The 17,017-nt window shown below is 43.6% G+C and overlaps 8 protein-coding genes across 9 annotated transcripts; 5 read left to right on the top strand and 3 right to left on the bottom strand.

Moving 5' to 3' along the window:
* Nucleotides 1–16: 16 nt before the first annotated feature.
* LOC145706800 (noelin-like) lies at nucleotides 17–2,126 on the top strand. Its single transcript, XM_081784250.1, has 9 exons — nucleotides 17–326; nucleotides 400–625; nucleotides 667–867; nucleotides 954–1,024; nucleotides 1,092–1,176; nucleotides 1,220–1,298; nucleotides 1,360–1,470; nucleotides 1,549–1,693; nucleotides 1,739–2,126. Exons 1-9 carry the CDS (start codon nucleotides 17–19, stop codon nucleotides 1,888–1,890), a joined length of 1,380 nt encoding a protein of 459 aa, XP_081640376.1. The 3' UTR covers nucleotides 1,891–2,126.
* Nucleotides 2,127–5,530: 3,404 nt separating this feature from the next.
* On the top strand, nucleotides 5,531–6,622 carry LOC145706861 (survival of motor neuron-related-splicing factor 30-like). The gene is made up of 5 exons (XM_081784318.1): nucleotides 5,531–5,857; nucleotides 5,903–6,096; nucleotides 6,144–6,282; nucleotides 6,327–6,433; nucleotides 6,480–6,622. Exons 1-5 carry the CDS (start codon nucleotides 5,573–5,575, stop codon nucleotides 6,517–6,519), a joined length of 765 nt encoding a protein of 254 aa, XP_081640444.1. The 5' UTR covers nucleotides 5,531–5,572; the 3' UTR covers nucleotides 6,520–6,622.
* Nucleotides 6,623–6,915: 293 nt separating this feature from the next.
* Nucleotides 6,916–7,396, top strand: LOC145711219 (protein S100-G-like). The gene is made up of 2 exons (XM_081788949.1): nucleotides 6,916–7,044; nucleotides 7,084–7,396. The coding sequence occupies exons 1-2, from the start codon at nucleotides 6,936–6,938 to the stop codon at nucleotides 7,278–7,280; spliced, it is 306 nt and encodes a 101-aa protein (XP_081645075.1). The 5' UTR covers nucleotides 6,916–6,935; the 3' UTR covers nucleotides 7,281–7,396.
* Nucleotides 7,397–7,567: 171 nt separating this feature from the next.
* On the bottom strand, nucleotides 7,568–8,273 carry LOC145712258 (Golgi-associated plant pathogenesis-related protein 1-like). The gene is made up of 3 exons (XM_081789946.1): nucleotides 8,133–8,273; nucleotides 8,021–8,088; nucleotides 7,568–7,979 (listed from the first exon to the last, which is right to left on the bottom strand). The coding sequence occupies exons 1-3, from the start codon at nucleotides 8,262–8,264 to the stop codon at nucleotides 7,568–7,570; spliced, it is 612 nt and encodes a 203-aa protein (XP_081646072.1). The 5' UTR covers nucleotides 8,265–8,273.
* Nucleotides 8,274–8,441: 168 nt separating this feature from the next.
* LOC145695345 (uncharacterized) lies at nucleotides 8,442–12,597 on the bottom strand. 2 transcript variants are annotated; one of them, XM_081772345.1, is made up of 8 exons: nucleotides 12,512–12,589; nucleotides 12,384–12,464; nucleotides 12,196–12,312; nucleotides 9,506–12,125; nucleotides 9,247–9,414; nucleotides 8,853–9,203; nucleotides 8,657–8,813; nucleotides 8,442–8,611 (listed from the first exon to the last, which is right to left on the bottom strand). In XM_081772345.1, the coding sequence occupies exons 2-8, from the start codon at nucleotides 12,449–12,451 to the stop codon at nucleotides 8,484–8,486; spliced, it is 3,609 nt and encodes a 1,202-aa protein (XP_081628471.1). In that variant the 5' UTR covers nucleotides 12,452–12,464; nucleotides 12,512–12,589; the 3' UTR covers nucleotides 8,442–8,483. The 2 variants fall into 2 exon arrangements, with proteins under 2 accessions (XP_081628471.1, XP_081628470.1); XM_081772344.1 differs by having other exon boundaries at nucleotides 12,384–12,597.
* A 454-nt stretch (nucleotides 12,598–13,051) lies between these two features.
* Nucleotides 13,052–14,753, top strand: LOC145695340 (uncharacterized). Its single transcript, XM_081772338.1, has 7 exons — nucleotides 13,052–13,175; nucleotides 13,222–13,408; nucleotides 13,445–13,507; nucleotides 13,557–13,772; nucleotides 13,823–14,160; nucleotides 14,197–14,359; nucleotides 14,405–14,753. Exons 1-7 carry the CDS (start codon nucleotides 13,084–13,086, stop codon nucleotides 14,591–14,593), a joined length of 1,248 nt encoding a protein of 415 aa, XP_081628464.1. The 5' UTR covers nucleotides 13,052–13,083; the 3' UTR covers nucleotides 14,594–14,753.
* LOC145695339 (uncharacterized) lies at nucleotides 14,638–16,293 on the top strand. Its single transcript, XM_081772336.1, has 6 exons — nucleotides 14,638–15,523; nucleotides 15,566–15,724; nucleotides 15,767–15,880; nucleotides 15,925–15,987; nucleotides 16,028–16,076; nucleotides 16,119–16,293. The coding sequence occupies exons 1-6, from the start codon at nucleotides 14,640–14,642 to the stop codon at nucleotides 16,278–16,280; spliced, it is 1,431 nt and encodes a 476-aa protein (XP_081628462.1). The 5' UTR covers nucleotides 14,638–14,639; the 3' UTR covers nucleotides 16,281–16,293.
* A 6-nt stretch (nucleotides 16,294–16,299) lies between these two features.
* On the bottom strand, nucleotides 16,300–16,978 carry LOC145695344 (uncharacterized). The gene is made up of 3 exons (XM_081772343.1): nucleotides 16,637–16,978; nucleotides 16,430–16,591; nucleotides 16,300–16,387 (listed from the first exon to the last, which is right to left on the bottom strand). The coding sequence occupies exons 1-3, from the start codon at nucleotides 16,722–16,724 to the stop codon at nucleotides 16,326–16,328; spliced, it is 312 nt and encodes a 103-aa protein (XP_081628469.1). The 5' UTR covers nucleotides 16,725–16,978; the 3' UTR covers nucleotides 16,300–16,325.
* Nucleotides 16,979–17,017: the final 39 nt, after the last annotated feature.

Genomic DNA, 17,017 nt, shown 5'->3' with positions numbered 1-17,017 from the left:
GCTGAACCTTTAGAAAATGAAAGATGGGTTAGATAAATCGTCCGCGAAATCGGCCTCTTTGTTGATGGTCCTTGGAGTCGTCATTTGGCCGCTGCTGTTTTCGACGGCGAGTTTGGTCTTTTCCGATCGTCAGAAAACGTCGATCGAAGCCCTCACTCGTGTCCGAGCGAGTCTTTTTCAGCTTGAAAGGGGATCGAGAGAAATCGAGTCTACTTTTGCGGAAATAAAGAATAGCAACGAAAAGTTGCGGGCTGATTTGAAAACAAATACTGGCTACATTCGGGAGCTGAAAGAAGACTCGAGATCGCGGTTTATTCGACTAAAAGGTCAGTTTTTGTCAATTGGAAGGCGGAATCATTAGATTTCGGAAATTTTAAGAGTGTTAATTGTCAAATTCAGGAATCCCCGAGGAAGAAAACGAAGACACAGCCGGAAAAATCGTCGAATTGCTGGAATACTTGGGCTACCAAATCGAAGCATCCGATATCGAAAGAGCAAATCGTGTGGGAAGCAAAAGCGAAGACCGAGCTGCTCCGAGAGCGATTGTCGTCGAACTTTCGAGCTACAAATTGAAGCAGTCGGTTTTGGTCGAAGCGGCGAACAAATTGAGGCACACTGCTTACAGGTTAGATTTCTATTTTATTTGTTCTTGATTTCATTTTTTAGCGTAATGGACGACGAAACTTTCGTGGTAATGGACGACGAGCAAATCGACGAAATCCCCAGCTTAGACGGAAAATGCGGCAAAATCACGGAAGTTGGCGAACCAGTCACTTACAAGAAGTCGGGACGAATGTTCGGCTTCTGGGGCAGAGACGCCTTCAGAAAGGAATCCAGCTCGATTTACATTATGGAGCATTTTTACAGGAACGCTTCGGAAAACTCGAGAATTCGATTCATTTCTTCTTTCGAATCCCTTACTTCCAGTTTTGCTCTTTTGAAGCTTGAATCAGAAACACGCTCGTGGTTGAGTACGCCCGCCTGGTAGATTTCATCAAAGACCAGCCCCTTACAAACTACACAGGTCAGTGCAATTCCCATATTGCTCGAAACAGGGCTGAAAAGGGGGCTTTTAAATATTAAGTTTTCAGTTCCATACAATTGGGCAGGTACTGGGCACCAGATCTACGATGGCTCCGTCTATTTCAATAAATTTAACACTTCATCAATTATTCGGTGAGACAACATCAAAAACAGTCTTCTTCATCATCATTTTCAGGTTCGATTTCGCAACACGAAAAGTCGCTGCAGAAAGATCTCTCCCAGAAGCCGGCTTCGGAAATATGGCGCCTTATCAGCCACGGTTTTTGATAAAAAAATTAAACTTAAAGAAAATGCAGGTTGAAAACCTAAAAAAAGTGGGCTGGATCAACGGACATCGATTTCGCAGCGGATGAAACTGGACTTTGGGTGATTTATGCGACGCTTCAAAACTCCCTCGACATCGTCGTTTCTAAATTAGACCCAAAGGTACTTTACAATAAGCAATTCTTCGTTTTGGCAAGGACTACTTTTATGAGAAGCTCTATCTTGAACTCGAATTTTCAGACTCTGGACGTGTTGAAGACCTTCAGGACGAACTGGCGTAAACAGTGGTCGGGAAACGCCTTCATGGTCTGCGGCGTTTTGTACGTTTTGAAGAAATACGACGAAAAATACACCGGCCTAAATTTCATGTACAACACCCACACAGGTCATTTCCCCTCTGAGCCGAGTCGATTGAAATAAAAATGTTCAGAGGCGTTCAAGTTCATCGACATTCCATTCACCAACAAGTACGAGTGGAACACGATGGTGGACTACTCGCCCGTCGACGGGCTGCTCTATGCCTGGGACAGAGGCCACCAAGTCACTTACAACTTGACGCTTTCCAACGCCGGCGGCCACTGAACTGCCATGCGCTAGAATTACAAGAATAAGCTCAAAAATAAACTAAATGTCGGTGCCTTCAAAACCCAATTTCTGCTTCTCCATCAATCGCTAAATATGAATTCAAAAGCGAGTCTTTTGAAAACGAAAAAGAAACTGTAAAATTGTAAATTTTATAAATAAGACTCTATTTACTCAATTTTGCAAAAAAGCCAATCAAAAACTAAATTCTTCTTTTCTGTACCAAAAACTGCCTAATCCACCTTTTCTGTACTCAAAAAGTAGATTTTCTGTATTCAAAAACTGAATCAAGCTTCGAAAGTTCCAAATGAATAAAATTAAAGGGTTAGCGCATTCTGGGCGAACCCGTTGAACTTTGATACTGATCAGTGGGACGTTGCGCGCGCAGTGCCAGTCTCGACTGGTCAGTTGTCTCTCGAATAAAGTAGAAGCAGCAGCTAAAAACTAGAATTGTTGTCTTTTATTCCCAGGAGCTAGAGTCTCAGTGGGAGAGTGTTTCCAGCAGTGCATTGACCCTTTAGTGGTGTCAGAGACTTCGCTCATAAATTCGACATAGAGAACTCCCGCGGCCCCAGAACTTACACCTTCAACCCTCCACCTTGTCTACCGCTCGACACATCCATCTCATCCCTCCAAATTCTCCAAAATCAGCTGAGTACCCTACGATTCGTCAAAGACCACCCGCCCTACCCAACGTTTGATCGTCTTTTACCCTGTCCAGCGTTTTTCTCCGCCCAAGGCCGTTACGAACCTGGATTAGCACTCGTGTTCTCACTTCCGGTACTCGTCGCGTGTGGAAAAGTACCGCCGCGCCAACCGTTTTGCCACGTCAACTTGTGCAACCGCTGCGATTTCGATCTCGCGCCGCCGCTGACGCCTATTTTCAACGACATTTCGCGCTCTCCAAGTCCGTTATCTAACTTTGACCCTCAAAAGTCTTAGTTAGTCGGACCGGTCGAGGTAATTTCGCTCGAAAGCAGTAAATCGGCCCTTCTTAGCCTGGCAGCTCTTATAAATCGCACATCTCCCGCCAAGTTACGACATCAATCAACTGCTACGACCGCTATTGAATCTTCATTTGCTCTTCAAACCCCGTAAATTTCTCCTAGACAATTCTTGTCTTTGAGAAACGGGTCGGTCAAGGTAGAAATCCTCGAAATCAGTGATTCGCCCGTTCTAGTACATCTCGGAGATGCCAAATCTCCCCGAAACCGTCGAAAGATGCGACGGCGCCCTGGAACAAATCGCCGACTTCATCGCTGATCTCGACAAGAAGCTCAAATCCGCTCCGACTGATAAAGCACTACAGACGATGAAGGAAGAACAGCTCCAAAAAGAACGCGAGCTATTCTTGCACTACAAGGACCTGGTCCGAAAACGCAAATACGCCAATCCACCGGCCGAAAATTCCAACAGGGAATACGACCAGCGCGAGCAGCACATCTGCAACTTGTTCTACAAAAGCTTCGCGTCAATCCAGCCCTTCAAAGGAAATAGCCCCGGCCAGTTTGTGGATTTTATAACAGCGATGAGGGTATTCAAAGACAGTCATCTACGCCGCGACGGCGACGAAAAAATATTCCTCAACGCTCTTACCAGCAAGCTAGCTCCGAACGTCGCCCGATTTATCGGTAACGATCTCCGCGCCTGTGACGACGTCGACGCCGCCATTGGGCTTCTCAAGAAGCACTATGGCCCAAAAATCTCGCATTTTCTACTGATGCTCGATGTCAGCGACATCGTTTTCGACCGATCGCGCCCCGTGACTCATTTCACATCCGAGCTCGCAACAAAACTCGCTGAGGCAAAAGCCGCGTTTCTCGAAACCTTCAAAACTGCTAACAACGATGCTGAGCCAAATGTGGAAGATATCCACGAAGCATGGGCAACAATGTTCGCTGTCAGAGCCCTCCGCGACCAGGAGCCTGACACTTACAACGCTCTTCTGAGCTCCATCGACAAAACCTTCACGCTTAACGACCTCGCACTCAAAGCCGAGACCAGTCGCCGAAACCGCGTTTCTTCAGATGTCATCAACGTCAACAAAACTCAACCCGGATCCAACAACAAACAGAAGCAAGGTTATGGAAAACATGGCGAGGGTAAACGCTCTTGGCACAATCGGGACCAGAATTCTGCGCAGAAAAAGGACGAGAAGTCCGAAAAGCCCGATCAAATGCAGCGTAAAAGCCACTACAACGTGGAACCCGATAATTTCGCCGATGTCCATGCCCTCTTCTCTGCAATTCCAGTGCACCTGACCGAAAAGGTCGAATCCCGCCCTGGATATTTTCTACGCGCCACATTTGAGTCAGGACAAGATTCGTTCGACTGCAACATCGAATTCGATACTGGCGCATATTCAACAATTCTACCTTCGCATGTTATCCCCCAAAACGTGCTACGCAATTTGAGCGCTCCAAACCACGATGTAGCCGGTATTAGCGGAGTAGCTGAAACTCCAAGGGGAACCCTCTACTGCAAGGTTAGATTCGACAAAGGCCCTCAGTTTGAGCTCGCCGCAACTGTGATGGATGGACAATGCCGCCCAGCACTCTTAGGACGAGATTATTTGCGCAACAGCAATATCTCTTCCTACTCGATAAACAATTTACTTGGAAACGTCAAGTTCGAGTTCACCGAAGCTTCGAAACTAAAACCCCAAGTTGTCAAGCTACGCCCACTCGCCGGAGACGCCAAAAACTCCAATGCAAAATGGAGTGGCCCCTCCACCCTCAGATCCACCAACCAGCAGGTCTGCCTCGTCGAAGATGCAAACAGCACCGTCGACCTCATTCACCGTTCCCATGTCGCCGCGATCGAGGAAATAGTTCCTTTCCTTGATGACTATGATCAAAATCTGGACTTGACCGAATGGCCACACTTGATCAAAAACTTCAAGTCGAAAATAAAGCAGAACGATCATGTGACTAGGGGAGGTAAGGGTATCGAGTCACAATCTCGGTCACGCAAGCCCAAACCGCCCGAAAAGATTCCATCTTCTCTCTCTCCGATCGCTCCGCCAAAGCCTCTATTCGAAGCTCCAAAATCTGGCTCGGCGACGGAGTCAACATCTCTGATCCCATCTTCGCTCCTGATCCTGGCTTCGTCACAACCCCAAAGGTCTACTTCCAACCCGTCTTCTCCTAGCCCCAAGCGGAATATTCTCCGTCCATCTCGTCTCTCGCTGGACCCTACGAAGAAAAAGTACGAAGGCTAGTGTTGGCAATTGGGCTTTCTGATGCTTTTTGGGGATTGGAAGTTGTCTACTGCTTAGGATCAAGATGTTTGCTGCTTCATCACCGTACAAAACCCTCTTCAAAAATCTGCCGCCGACTGTCCCAATTCTACCGATGTTCCTTCGAGCCCGAAAGGGACATTCTACCTGTACTTTACTTATTGTCGCACTGTTCTGTATCAAGGGGAGGTAAAGGGTTAGCGCATTCTGGGCGAACCCGTTGAACTTTGATACTGATCAGTGGGACGTTGCGCGCGCAGTGCCAGTCTCGACTGGTCAGTTGTCTCTCGAATAAAGTAGAAGCAGCAGCTAAAAACTAGAATTGTTGTCTTTTATTCCCAGGAGCTAGAGTCTCAGTGGGAGAGTGTTTCCAGCAGTGCATTGACCCTTTAAAATCTTCTTTCGCAAAAACTAATTATTGAAAAATTCTCAGAAAACTTGAAAATGGATGATCCGATTTCGCAACTAGCAAATTACAAACTGCAGCTGGGCCAGGTTGAGGCTGCTTTGACCGCAGACCCAGAGAACCAAGAAATGATCGATCTGAAAAAGGACCTGGACGAGATCATCGAAATGACGAACCAGATCATTAATGATCACAAGAAAACGGCCAACTGGCGCATTGGCATGACTGTTCAGGCGCCCTATTCCGACGACGGGAAGCTTTACGAGGCGATTATTAACCAAATCGACGAAAACGCCGGAACAGCGAAAGTTACCTTTGCGCAAGTAAGAATGACAGTCGTTGGTGGGATAACCAACCTAGTCTTGTAGTACGGAAACAGCGAGACAGTGCTTATTTCGCAGCTGAACAAGTTCGACGGAAAACGCAGCGTCCGCGGCTCGAGGTGGCAGGACGAAAGTGAGATGGCCCGAGCGCCGCTGCCGAGCACTCACATGGACAAAATGGCCGGAAATGTGATGGTCGGGGACGGAATCAACAAAAACGCAGCCAGGGAGAAACAGAGGTGCGAACAAGGAATTCGGAAATTAAGTTTATATTTTTGAAATTCAGAATCGAAATCGAAAAGCGGCGCAAAAAGGCGCAAAAGAAAAAGGAGCGACTGGCGGCGATGGACGCGGCCGGCGAGCGGCAGAAAAAGAGTTGGCAGTCCTTCGCCAACAAAATGGTCAAAAAGAAGAAAACTGGAGTGGTGAGATTACTTTTCCGAAAAATCGTGTTTGAAAAGTATTTCAGACGAAAAACTCGATTTTCCAGACTCCGGCTGGAAACAAAGGAATGGTCGGAGTGGGCACTTGCGGAATCGGCGACTCGGACATGACTGCCAATCCCAGCCAGGCCAGGTCGGATCTAATCTCACTCTAGCTGCGTTTAATCAGTTAACTTTAGGTATAATGCGCGGCATCTCGCGCCAAACAGCTCAAAATAGCTCCAACTCGGCGAAAAAAATGACTTTCCAATTTTGATTCTAAAGCTGCCAGTAAATTGATTTTTGGAAAAAAAAAATGAAAAATAAACTCTTGTCTTGTAAATTCTCCTTTTTATGAAACTTCAGGCAGATAGATACACTGTCTGATTTTTGTCTCTTATTTTATATCAATGATAAATCGCAGGAAAAAATAAATCGAATTGAGTTTGAATTTGAGAGAGGAACTCAGAAAGCAGCTTTAAAAGGGATGTTACAACTTATAATTTCATATCTTATAACTTTGTTAAAATCGTCAATTTTTAAACACAGCGGCTAATTGTTTATTCAGCTTCAAAAAACGGAAGTAAATTGCAAATATAATCGAGGATTTCCTGTCAGTAGTCGCATATCAAATAAAGTAGTGATATTTTGAAGCCATGACCAAAATCGTCGACTTGATGCGATCCATCATTGGAATCTTCAACGAGCATGCCGGTGAGGACAACTTGCTTGACAAGGAAGAGTTGAAGGCAATGATGGGACAAGGTAATCATCATAAAACTAACTTCTTTTACTAATTTCAAGAACTCCCTGAGGTGTTTTCTTCCGAGGCAAGGGTGAATGAGCTAGTTGCCCATATCGATAAGGATTTCGACGGGAAGATCAGCTTCGACGAATTCATCAAATCGATGGCCTTCATCTGCAACCTGCTCAAGGTCGACAACGAGGCCGCTGCTGACGGCAATAGCGAAAGCCGCGGCGGCGGCGGCGCCGCTCGATAAATAAAGTCAATGGCACGTCAACATCTCATTAGTTGCTAAAACAGATTCTCGTCTCCCATTACAACTGTCAATTAGAAAACTTCTTATTCGTGCCAATAAACAAAACAAACTCTTAATCTCCCTCCTCCTGAGTACCCGCTATATTACTTTTTCAGAGCTTAGATGCTTTATTGTATTTCTTGAGGCGATTCTTGTGTCAATTTTTTGGATAACGAAACCGGAAGTAATTTCATTTTCCTTTCCTTTCATATGATAATTCAATATTCCATAATACATGTATTGAAAAACTAGAGACGAAATTCTCTTTCGCACTGAGCGCTTATGATTCTTTTTATTGAGTTTGTACAGGCATAATTTGCTTTGCATTGATCTTCGAGCGAAAAACATTTGCTCGTGGACTGTATCGACAGATGACTAAATCTTTTTCGGAGCAGTACTAATAATTCTACTTTACTTATGATATTTCCGTCTCTTCGCTGTGCTATTCCGAAGCCGAGGCGAACGGAGTCTCTCCAAACCATTTGCTGGAAATGCGCAATCGTCTGGTTTTTCTTCAGTTTTTTACTCGTTTCGAAAGAATAATTTTCAATTTCGCGATACCACGAGTCAACTGCTTTGAAACAGCATTCCCTGATCGCAGATGTACTCGAAAGTGATTTAGTTCTTGTGCAAACGTAAATGTTTTCCCCAGATGAATATCTGTAAAATATGATGAAGCCTGTAATCTCGTAAGTTTTTACCGTATTCCGTTGCGCCTTGCCAAGTTTGCTGCAACATTTTGAGCTTCTTCACACAACTTTTCACATATCTTTAGAATTAATTGTTCAAAAATCGAATCAATGAAAAAATTACCTTCATCGGTGGTGTATTTTTATGAAGAGCTCTTTTGTTATTGTGCGCTTTCAGACATGCGAGCTGTCCAGCTTGTATTACTTTCGAATCAGGTCTGCTCATTTTACTAACTTCCTCAGGCTTATCCTTCATTTTGCATGCATTTTGAATCCATTTTTCGAAAGAGACTCGCTTTTGACGAAGATTTGTAGACATGCTCTTTTTAGACTCGATAATGATTGACAAGATTTGTGAGTTAAGAATCCAACCGGAAATAAAGGAACTCACTCAAATGTGTCGTATACGCTGCAAATAATTCAAATAGACAAGAAAAGAATGAAAATTATATTGAATATGTTGAATGATTTGAACTCAGAGAACAAGAGCATCAGCTTGTACATTAATTGCTTCTCGGACATGATCAGTTTTTGCTGGAAGCTCGATCATCTTTGCATGAGGGTTGAACTTGCGGACGGCTCGTTGAAGGGCGTTTCGATAGGCTTAATAATTGATGGATAAGTCTGGCTTGATTAAAAGCAGCTTACCGAAGCTGAGAAGCATCGCAGCTTCTCCAGCTTGTTTGGATCCGATTGGGAAGGGTCGTTTTTCTTCAGCTTCCAAGAACTTGTTTGTCAGCTCGCAAGAGAATTTTTTTGGAATGTCGAGATGCATCGGGACTTTGTATTCCCATGTTCCCCGTTGCTAGAAAATAGTAAAGATTTTCACGCCAGAAAATAACACCTTTGCGCCAGAAACTTGATCCCATTTGAGATCCTCCATCTTGAGCCAGCCAAGTCCCATCATCAACCCTCCTTCGACTTGACCCAATTCTGTGCCGACGTTGAGCATTTCTCCTGCGTCATAGATGCAGTCAAACTTTTCAATGGTATGCTCTCCGTTGAGACAGTCAACTTCAACGACAGCAACTGCTGATCCGTAACAGGCGTAGGCTCCGTTAGGGATTGATCCTCGGAAACGAGCTTGAAGATCAACTCCTTTTGCGGCGGCATCTTTGACAGTCTCGCGCCAAATGTCTAGAGAATCGCGATGAGGAGCCACTGGTCGGTAAGGATCCAAAGAAGCATTCAGAATCTTTAAATGGATGAAGAAAAAATATTCTTATTTTTCATGAAACCTTGCAAGCTTCAGAAATAAGGTAGCAAGCGACTTGAGTAGAAACAGTTCCTCCAGTAGGTGCTCCGTTGGCAGTTACTGCAGAACTTGTCGGCTGAACATTCACCATTTCTAGAGGGATGCCGAGAGTTCTCGCCGCCGTTTGAGCTGATCTAGTTGCAGTTGCCTGTTTTAGTTCAGAAAATACTGTGTCTATTTAATCATAAACAGTTTATTATGATAAACTTTGAAAAAAGAAAAGTACTCTTGAACTATTCCTGACCCATATCGCTGGCTCCGACATGAATTTGCACGGTTGCATCTTGTCTACAAATATTGACCAAGCAAGAGTTGACATGGAAGGCAGGATCCATTGGATATTTCATTCCTGTGACAGCCAAGGCTTTCTTCTTCCACTTGTTAGCAGAGTTGAATGCATCGACTTCTTTCTCTAAAGCCTCGACGTTGACCTTGTTGCAAATGTCATCGATAATGGTAACGTTTCGATCGGTCGATTCAACAGAACCCATGAGGTTCATAAAACCTTTGGGCATCAAACAAGATTTGTAAGATTCAAGATAATCCGGAAGAACACCAGAAACACCTTCATCAACAATGAGAGCGAGAACAGAAGACGCTTGAAGCATTCCAGGCGCTCTAAGCCAAGTGACAGCTGGCGAAGCTGTTCGAACAGCGAAACATTCGAAACGCAGGTTTGGAATTCCCAAGTTCGATTCCATGTGCATCGCAGTCAGCATTCCATTGAAAGCGGAGTCGTTGTAGTTTGCTCCAGCTTCGCAGTAGAGTTTGCAGTCAACGGCGGTGCATTTTCCTGTCTTCTTCTCAAACGACGCTCGATACTCGACTTCGTAAATTGATCGACCACCCATGATGGTGATACAGTCTTCAAGGGATAAATGGAGAGCGACTGGCTTTTTCGTCAATTTCGCTGCAATAGCGACTGCACAAGCAGTCCATTGACTTCGAGTAGCTTTTCCGCCGAATCCGCCACCCATTCTTCGACAAGTAACAGTGATTGCCGAGTGGTTCATGTTAAGACAATGTCCAACATTACGCTGCACCTTATCAACAGCTTGCGAACCCAGATCAATGAAGACTTGTTCGTCTCGCAAATTTGCGCGCGCAAAGTGGGTTTCCATGAACATGTGATACTGGCCTGGCAGACGAAGTTTCCCTTCGATTCGATGATTCGTTGGATTCGCCAATTCTTCTTCAACGTCCCCACGGTCACGAGAAGACATGAATCCTGAAGGGAAGAAATCTTTCTTTTCGATGGCTTCCGACAGTTGAACCGGTGATTGAAGTGTTTCATGGGCCCACCCAGTCACTTCAATTTCCACTAGCTTAGCTACTTTATCAGCAGCTTGCTGACTCTTCGCAACAACGATGGCCACGGGTTGAGCGTGGTACTCGATATTTGGATAGGCAAGAACTCTCTCTTCGTTGATTTCATCTGGTTCAAGCCCAGCTGGATAGCAAAAGGTATTATTGAAACCGGCGTTGACAATGTCTTCAGCAGTAATTCCTCGAACAAATCCCTTGACATCTCGGCATTTCTCGAAACTAATGCTTCCAACATTTCCAATTTTACCAGCACTGACAAATTTTGCATAGAGCTGATTCACAGCTGGCTCAAAGTCTGAGGGGAATTCGGCTGTTCCAGCAGCAAGTTGCTCAGCATGTTTTTGTGGGACTCCTTTAGCGATGTCTGGCTGTGCAGAATCGTCAATAGAGTAAGATTCTTGAGCGTGGGAGACTGGTGCGATAGTGGTTCCGCTTAGCTTTGAATAATGTCTGAGCAACTCAGCTCGGGTAAGCAAGTCAGATTCTCCAGCGAGTGATTTGTTCAAATCATCGGTGGAAGAAGTCGATGGAGACTCGATCTGTCTGAATCCAGCGGTAGAAGAACAGAAAAGTCTTGCAGTCGAGAAGAAGCCAAATGTGAGTTTACCAGCTGCCATTGTGGGCCGATCCATAACTTTACCGAACGTGACAGAATCGACTACGCTCTCAAAGCCCGTTGTATCGATTGTTCCATTGATGACCAAATTGCTTGCCGAGTCATTGACGAATTCACTGACTGAGATGGACTTTCTTGTATTCGTTTCGTCGAGGACTTCAAGCCTCAAACCAAGAGCTGCGAGCATAACTGAAATGTCAGAGGCGAACTCTGGAACAGATCGCTGAAGAGCAAGAGATCCAGCCCAAGTGGCTTGGTGACGCATGGAAATTGAACCAACCTTGGTCAAGAATTGACCTGCTTGGTTGAGAACCTTCAGAGATGATTTGTTGAAAAGGCTTCGCAAATCTTCAAGTGTAGCTACTGCACCAATCGTGATTTTTGATCCAACAATAGAAACTGCAGTCATTTCAGCAACCTTCGTGATGTCAATTGTTACTGGTGCTTTTTCGTTGCTTGTGTTTCTGTAGTATTTCGAAACGTGTTTTGATGTATGGCCTGCAATAAGTTCGTGAGATGAATGCATTTCCATCAAAACTTGAAGATCAGCAAGAGAAGTTGGGGTGAAGTAGTGCTGCGATTGATTCTGAACGACTTTTCTGCTTGGGCAACTTGCGCACAGCTCTGCCAAGTCTTCTATATCCATGAAAGGAGCATCCTTATTCGCGTTTTTGATCGGAAAATAGCCGGTACATCGGCAGATATGACCGTTCATTTCAACTTCTCGCTCTTCATGTGAAGTGCAGGAAGTTGCTCCTACGACAAATCCAGGAGTACAGTAGCCACATTGCGAGGCAAAATTTTCCGCGAAGCTTTTTTGAATCGCCTTTCCTGTAGCAGATTTAGAAATCTGGCTTGACGTGACGAACTTTCTTCCATCCGCCTTTGGAAGGGTGATCAAACAAGCTGAGAGAGCGCGTCTAGAATCTGGCTTGGCAAATGTTTATTTTAGAACTGAGTTCTATCTTGATTTGGTAAAATAAAACAAGCCTTGTTTTTTGAGCACCATCGTCGATGATTTCAATGATTGAGCAAGCTCCACAGCCGCCTTCTTCGCACATTTGCTTCGTTTCTGTATTCCCATATCGGCGGATATAACTCAGCAAGCTAAATTAATGAGCTGATCCCCCTGATCCATGATTACATCACAACTTGCGCTGGAATCATCTAAGACTAACCTTTCTTCATCTCCGGGAAGAACTTCATGTTCAATGACATCATCGTTGAGTACAAAAGTCACCAGCATGCTCCCTTACTCTCTGATGAGCTGCTGTTAATCTCTACTTCGTTTGTTTATCAGTACAACCTGAAATTACTACGGCTTAATTGCCGTTGGCTTCTGCTTGGGAGGCAAGACTTATTGCCTACGCAACTTTATCCGTTGACCGACACCTCTAAGAACGTCTTTCAGAGGCCTGCCTACTGTTTGAGCTGCTCAAATATGGAGATCAGAGTCTGCTGATTATGTCAACTTTTATGAGTTGACTACCTTTGAGTGATCCTGTTGGACAAACGATATTTTTGTTTCGAGGTTCTGACCTTTGTTCAGAGTTCAAAATTGATACAGATGAAGAAAGGACGATGCATTGTTTTTTTATGATTGCAATACATGTAATGCATGCCGTCGTTCGTGATATCATATCACTGAAATCAAGGAAGATTTCATTTTTTCCTTCAAACTGAATGCTTCAGTTGCGTAACTACTTGTGGCATAGAACCAGTAAAAGTCGTCGAAGTAAATTTCATATTCTGAGTAAATATCAGGAACTCGATGTCGTAGTGTAAAAATACATGTTTGACATTTATTTAGTCGTTCTTTGACCTAGAAAAAACTCTGTTAAAACAGATCTTCCTCATACATAGTTAACTTCATTTTTAATGAAAATGAAAAGATATTCAATTTTTCTCATTTTTCAATTTTTTGAATCAACCATTGCAAACCCTGTGGCAGAGATTTTTGACAATTGTCCGTGAGTAGAACTCATTTAATACCCAAAACGACGATGAAAAATTCAGGGATGAAGAATTGCAAGCAGAATGTAATGGACTCTGTCGTGCTGATTTTAACAAATGTCGTCTTCTCTGCGAGACGGAATACTGTCTGTCGATTTGTGACAGGGAGTACTCAGGCTGCCTTGATAATTGTCCATGTGGTGCTAACTGTGAGCAAGGATGCGTTGGCTGCGATTCTCCTCTTTGTCCAGTAAGCAGAATGAAGGATTTTTGTTGTTATCTTTAGACGGAAACAACGACTTCGATGATAACAACGACGATTGCAACAACTGTCTATCCAAATGAGCCAGTAAAAACCAACTATTTCATTAATCAAAAATTGATATTCTTTTAATCAGCATATCTTGGTGATGGGTGAAAGATTGCCTCAAGCATTTTCCATTTCACTTGATGGCTCAAGAAAGACACCTGCGAAAATTAAAGCACCTTCACTTCGTTATCTTCAAGGCACTGCTCATGCTCTTGTGAATGGTGAGCTCTTTGTTTTTGGCGCAAGCTTTTGGTCTCGGAACACTGAAGATGATGCCCATGATCGAGCAGGAGATACTAGAAACGTAGGAGCAGGAGTAAAAATGGAAAAAAAATAAGATTCATTTGCTTTTAGATCGCGAAACTAAACGGTTGCGAATGGATAGAACAGCCTTCAAAATTAATTTACGAGTCACCGCGAGCAGCTCTTACGATCGAAAATGGCGGAGAAGCATTGATCTGCTTTCCTTCAATCGTTGACACAGAGCCCGATTTTTACAGAGCATGTGAAATTTTTGATGGAACGACAGTTTCTTCGACACAGAGAACGAATTTTAAACATAAAAGTGGCAATATTGGGCTCTACAAAGGCCAACCGACAGCAGTTGGGCATCAGGTTGGTAATTTGGAAGGTGGTAAAGAGGTTGAGATTCTCTCTTCTTCTGGCTGGTCGCACTTCAATGATTTTCCAAGGTATTTGAAAGGTTCAAGATAGTAGTAAATGTTTAGTGCTATTATTCTTCACGCTCTTATTGGTTTACCGACTGGAAATCTCTTACTTGCGGGGGGACAAGTATTCAATCATGATTCGGATGATTACGGTTACCGAGCACAAACAGCCATTTGGCTTCTTCAAAACGACATTTGGGAGAAAATTGGAGATCTTCAAAACGTACTAAGTTTCAGATTCATTCCCAAATTTTACTCTTATTTCCAGGCTGACTCGCCTATATCTGCTATCAGAGTAGAAAAGTCAATTTTCATCGTTTCCGGCAGCTGGGACCCATTTAACATCGAGCGACTCGATTTCGAAGGAGATCAATTGATCAACTCAGAAGTCATCGGAACTTCTGTTCAAACCTCTTACCCTGTTCTTTTGGAAGTATCCACAAACTACTGTGTTTAAAAATGCTCTTTATTTGATTTTCTGAGAAATTCTCATCTGCTTCTCGATGCGGCACTACGAGAAAGAATCAATTGCCAAAATGAACTCAGCATTATTACAGGATTTTCCGAGAGAAGATTTCTTCGACCCTTTTCCGAGACTAAATGAAACTTGCACCGACCTTGATCTCGGTGAACTCTGTTCAACAAACTGCAGCGAGGATCTTTTACAATGCTTGAGCAACTGTAACTCGGGCGATGCTTCTTGCGAGAACGCTTGTGTTCGTGAAGGATTCGACTGTATTGATGGATGTCCTTGTCACATTGATTGTCCTGGAGGATGCGAGGATTGCCCGGCTGAAATTTGCGATGTTTGCGCTTTTCCTGAAGAGAATGAGGATCACGTGAAGTGCTTGGCGGATCTTGAGCAAGAGCTATTCGACTGCATTGGAAAGTGCGGAGGAAACTCCAGCTGCTTAACTCTCTGTACATTACAGTACTCAGAGGATATTCTGAGCTGCCCTTGCGAAGAAGGCTGTCCAAATGGTTGCCCTTGCCCGAATTACGATTGCTACGATCCATCAAAGGAGCTGAATTCTGTTTTATTGATGCACTATAACCATCGGGATACAACTGCATTGGTGAATTTTGAAAGCTACATTGATGATTTGGAAATTTCTTGGTTCAACAATGGTCCCGATAATCTTGAATTTTTCAGTAAAGAAGGATGCTCAGTTTTATACAAGGGAACAAACTACCTCTTCGGTGGTTGGTTTGTAATTGGAGGTGAACGAGAGTATGGACCGCATATTCTCAATGGTTGCGATATTGAAAAAGCTGAAGGTGTTTCTTTTCAATTCGATTGTTTCGAAGGATCTGTAGGATACTTGCCAAGCCAGGATGATCCTGAAGGTCATATTTTGCTCTACAACGGATATGGGAAAGTTCAAAGGTAATTGTTGAATAAAAATGTTCTTGTTACATCTTACTGTAGCTATGATGGATCAAAGATTGTGGAGGCAAGCTTGGCTGTGCCTGATGAATCTCACGTTGCAATCGGAGGACATATTCCAACTTATAAAGGAAATCCGATTCTCATTGCTGGATACGATCAGTATGCCCAGAGATACACCAGATCTGTCGAGCAATACAGGTTTGTACTTTCAGACATCTTGACGAAAACGATGATTTTAAGTGAAAATGATGGCTGGATCAACGACTACAGGATACTTTTTCCAGAGTCGTATATTGAAAGTTACTCTTCTGTTTGGGGCGATTTTGGCGTCGTCATCTTTCCAGGAGACTCTCAGTATGTTTATCTGTTCAAAATTTGATAACACTGTTTCTTCATAGGACAGTTCAATATATATGGCGCCTGTACAATGATGAATGGACCCAAATTGGAACTCCTGAATGGTTTGATACATGAAGCTTTTCTTTTTTTAGAAATTTTTAGGACCCCACGAAGGTATTATGCGAGAGCCCTGCTTTTCCCAAATAATGAGGTCAAATACCTTACCTTTCAAATTAACTGAAAACTGTTGTAGGTGATGGTTGTCGGTGGCGATGGACCTCGAAAATTCACGAAATTCACTTTCAACGACGATTTTACTTCGATCGAAGGAGAAGACCTCGACCATTTACCACAAACTGACGACTACGATGATCCTTTTGCTATTCTAGTGCCTGACGGCTTCTGCATGCTTTGAAAAATAAAGTCGAGCGAGAGAAAAATAATGTTTGTTTTACGAGAATTATTGACGAACAGAAAGGCCGACTTGAGCAGCTTTTTTAAATATGTCTTCCGCAGTCTCATCTAAACACAAATCATCTCTTTGTTATATAGAAAAAATCTTACAGTCCTCCTCGTTGTCTTCTTTTTGCTCTGCAGTTTTCTCAGCAACGATTTCTTCCTGAGGTTCCTCTTCCGTAACCGAAGGCAAGGTCTGTTTTGGAAGGTGCTCATGTTCGGGCTTTTCTTCTTCGGGCATTGAAATGTCTTCCTTGACGAACTCAGGAGCTAGAATTGTTCAATCACTAGATCTCTGCATCAAGATTAGCTAACCTTTTTCCATTCCTTTCGAAGATTCGCCGCCAAGAAGAGCAATTAGCTTCTCGATATTCTCGTTGATTTTTAGCACTCTTGTTTCCATCTTGAAAACAAAATGAAGGTTTTTTGATAACTGGAGGAGTATTTCATCTTTCGTCTCCGGCGTATTTACGACGCAGATCGTTAAAAGTCCCTTTCAATGAAAAATATAAATCGACTCATCTCGCCATTCATATTGAAAGAATGTTTTCTGTAAACTTGAACTGGCCATCTTCTTGAGTAAGAATCTCAGATCTCATGATAAGAATCTTGGATCTTGAGATCTATGAATTTCGGAAATCAAAAATCGAGGATTCACGCAGCGAGGCGATTGGACTAGAGGGCTCGCGCTTTCCA

Source organism: Oikopleura dioica, chromosome 1 (assembly GCF_907165135.1).
Source record: "Oikopleura dioica chromosome 1, OKI2018_I68_1.0, whole genome shotgun sequence".
In the NCBI taxonomy this organism is placed as follows: domain Eukaryota; kingdom Metazoa; phylum Chordata; class Appendicularia; order Copelata; family Oikopleuridae; genus Oikopleura; species Oikopleura dioica.
The sequence above is the reverse complement of the archived record's forward strand: the minus strand, read 5'-3'. Positions and strand labels throughout refer to the sequence as shown.

What these genes read in the sequence shown, in the direction of transcription:
- LOC145706800 (XM_081784250.1), top strand. Translation starts at nt 17, where the DNA reads ATGAAAGATGGGTTAGATAAATCGTCCGCGAAATCGGCCTCTTTGTTG. An exon ending in AACACTTCATCAATTATTCG is followed by an intron (nt 1,177 to 1,219) that starts GTGAGACAACAT and finishes CATCATTTTCAG; the next exon opens with GTTCGATTTCGCAACACGAA. An exon ending in CATGTACAACACCCACACAG is followed by an intron (nt 1,694 to 1,738) that starts GTCATTTCCCCT and finishes AAAAATGTTCAG; the next exon opens with AGGCGTTCAAGTTCATCGAC.
- LOC145695339 (XM_081772336.1), top strand. Translation starts at nt 14,640, where the DNA reads ATGCGGCACTACGAGAAAGAATCAATTGCCAAAATGAACTCAGCATTA. An exon ending in CAAATTGGAACTCCTGAATG is followed by an intron (nt 15,988 to 16,027) that starts GTTTGATACATG and finishes AGAAATTTTTAG; the next exon opens with GACCCCACGAAGGTATTATG. An exon ending in TGCTTTTCCCAAATAATGAG is followed by an intron (nt 16,077 to 16,118) that starts GTCAAATACCTT and finishes AAACTGTTGTAG; the next exon opens with GTGATGGTTGTCGGTGGCGA.
- LOC145712258 (XM_081789946.1), bottom strand. Translation starts at nt 8,264, where the DNA reads ATGAAGGATAAGCCTGAGGAAGTTAGTAAAATGAGCAGACCTGATTCG. An exon ending in AAAATACACCACCGATGAAG is followed by an intron (nt 8,089 to 8,132) that starts GTAATTTTTTCA and finishes TTAATTCTAAAG; the next exon opens with ATATGTGAAAAGTTGTGTGA. An exon ending in GCAAGGCGCAACGGAATACG is followed by an intron (nt 7,980 to 8,020) that starts GTAAAAACTTAC and finishes CATATTTTACAG; the next exon opens with ATATTCATCTGGGGAAAACA.
- LOC145695345 (XM_081772344.1), bottom strand. Translation starts at nt 12,451, where the DNA reads ATGCTGGTGACTTTTGTACTCAACGATGATGTCATTGAACATGAAGTT. An exon ending in GATGGTGCTCAAAAAACAAG is followed by an intron (nt 12,126 to 12,195) that starts GCTTGTTTTATT and finishes GCCAGATTCTAG; the next exon opens with ACGCGCTCTCTCAGCTTGTT. An exon ending in TCGGAGCCAGCGATATGGGT is followed by an intron (nt 9,415 to 9,505) that starts CAGGAATAGTTC and finishes TCTGAACTAAAA; the next exon opens with CAGGCAACTGCAACTAGATC.
- LOC145711219 (XM_081788949.1), top strand. Translation starts at nt 6,936, where the DNA reads ATGACCAAAATCGTCGACTTGATGCGATCCATCATTGGAATCTTCAAC. An exon ending in GAAGGCAATGATGGGACAAG is followed by an intron (nt 7,045 to 7,083) that starts GTAATCATCATA and finishes ACTAATTTCAAG; the next exon opens with AACTCCCTGAGGTGTTTTCT.
- LOC145695340 (XM_081772338.1), top strand. Translation starts at nt 13,084, where the DNA reads ATGAAAATGAAAAGATATTCAATTTTTCTCATTTTTCAATTTTTTGAA. An exon ending in GAGATTTTTGACAATTGTCC is followed by an intron (nt 13,176 to 13,221) that starts GTGAGTAGAACT and finishes TGAAAAATTCAG; the next exon opens with GGATGAAGAATTGCAAGCAG. An exon ending in CACTTCAATGATTTTCCAAG is followed by an intron (nt 14,161 to 14,196) that starts GTATTTGAAAGG and finishes GTAAATGTTTAG; the next exon opens with TGCTATTATTCTTCACGCTC.
- LOC145695344 (XM_081772343.1), bottom strand. Translation starts at nt 16,724, where the DNA reads ATGGAAACAAGAGTGCTAAAAATCAACGAGAATATCGAGAAGCTAATT. An exon ending in TTCGAAAGGAATGGAAAAAG is followed by an intron (nt 16,592 to 16,636) that starts GTTAGCTAATCT and finishes GAACAATTCTAG; the next exon opens with CTCCTGAGTTCGTCAAGGAA. An exon ending in AGAAGACAACGAGGAGGACT is followed by an intron (nt 16,388 to 16,429) that starts GTAAGATTTTTT and finishes ATTTGTGTTTAG; the next exon opens with ATGAGACTGCGGAAGACATA.
- LOC145706861 (XM_081784318.1), top strand. Translation starts at nt 5,573, where the DNA reads ATGGATGATCCGATTTCGCAACTAGCAAATTACAAACTGCAGCTGGGC. An exon ending in GCAGCCAGGGAGAAACAGAG is followed by an intron (nt 6,097 to 6,143) that starts GTGCGAACAAGG and finishes TTTGAAATTCAG; the next exon opens with AATCGAAATCGAAAAGCGGC. An exon ending in GCCAATCCCAGCCAGGCCAG is followed by an intron (nt 6,434 to 6,479) that starts GTCGGATCTAAT and finishes AGTTAACTTTAG; the next exon opens with GTATAATGCGCGGCATCTCG.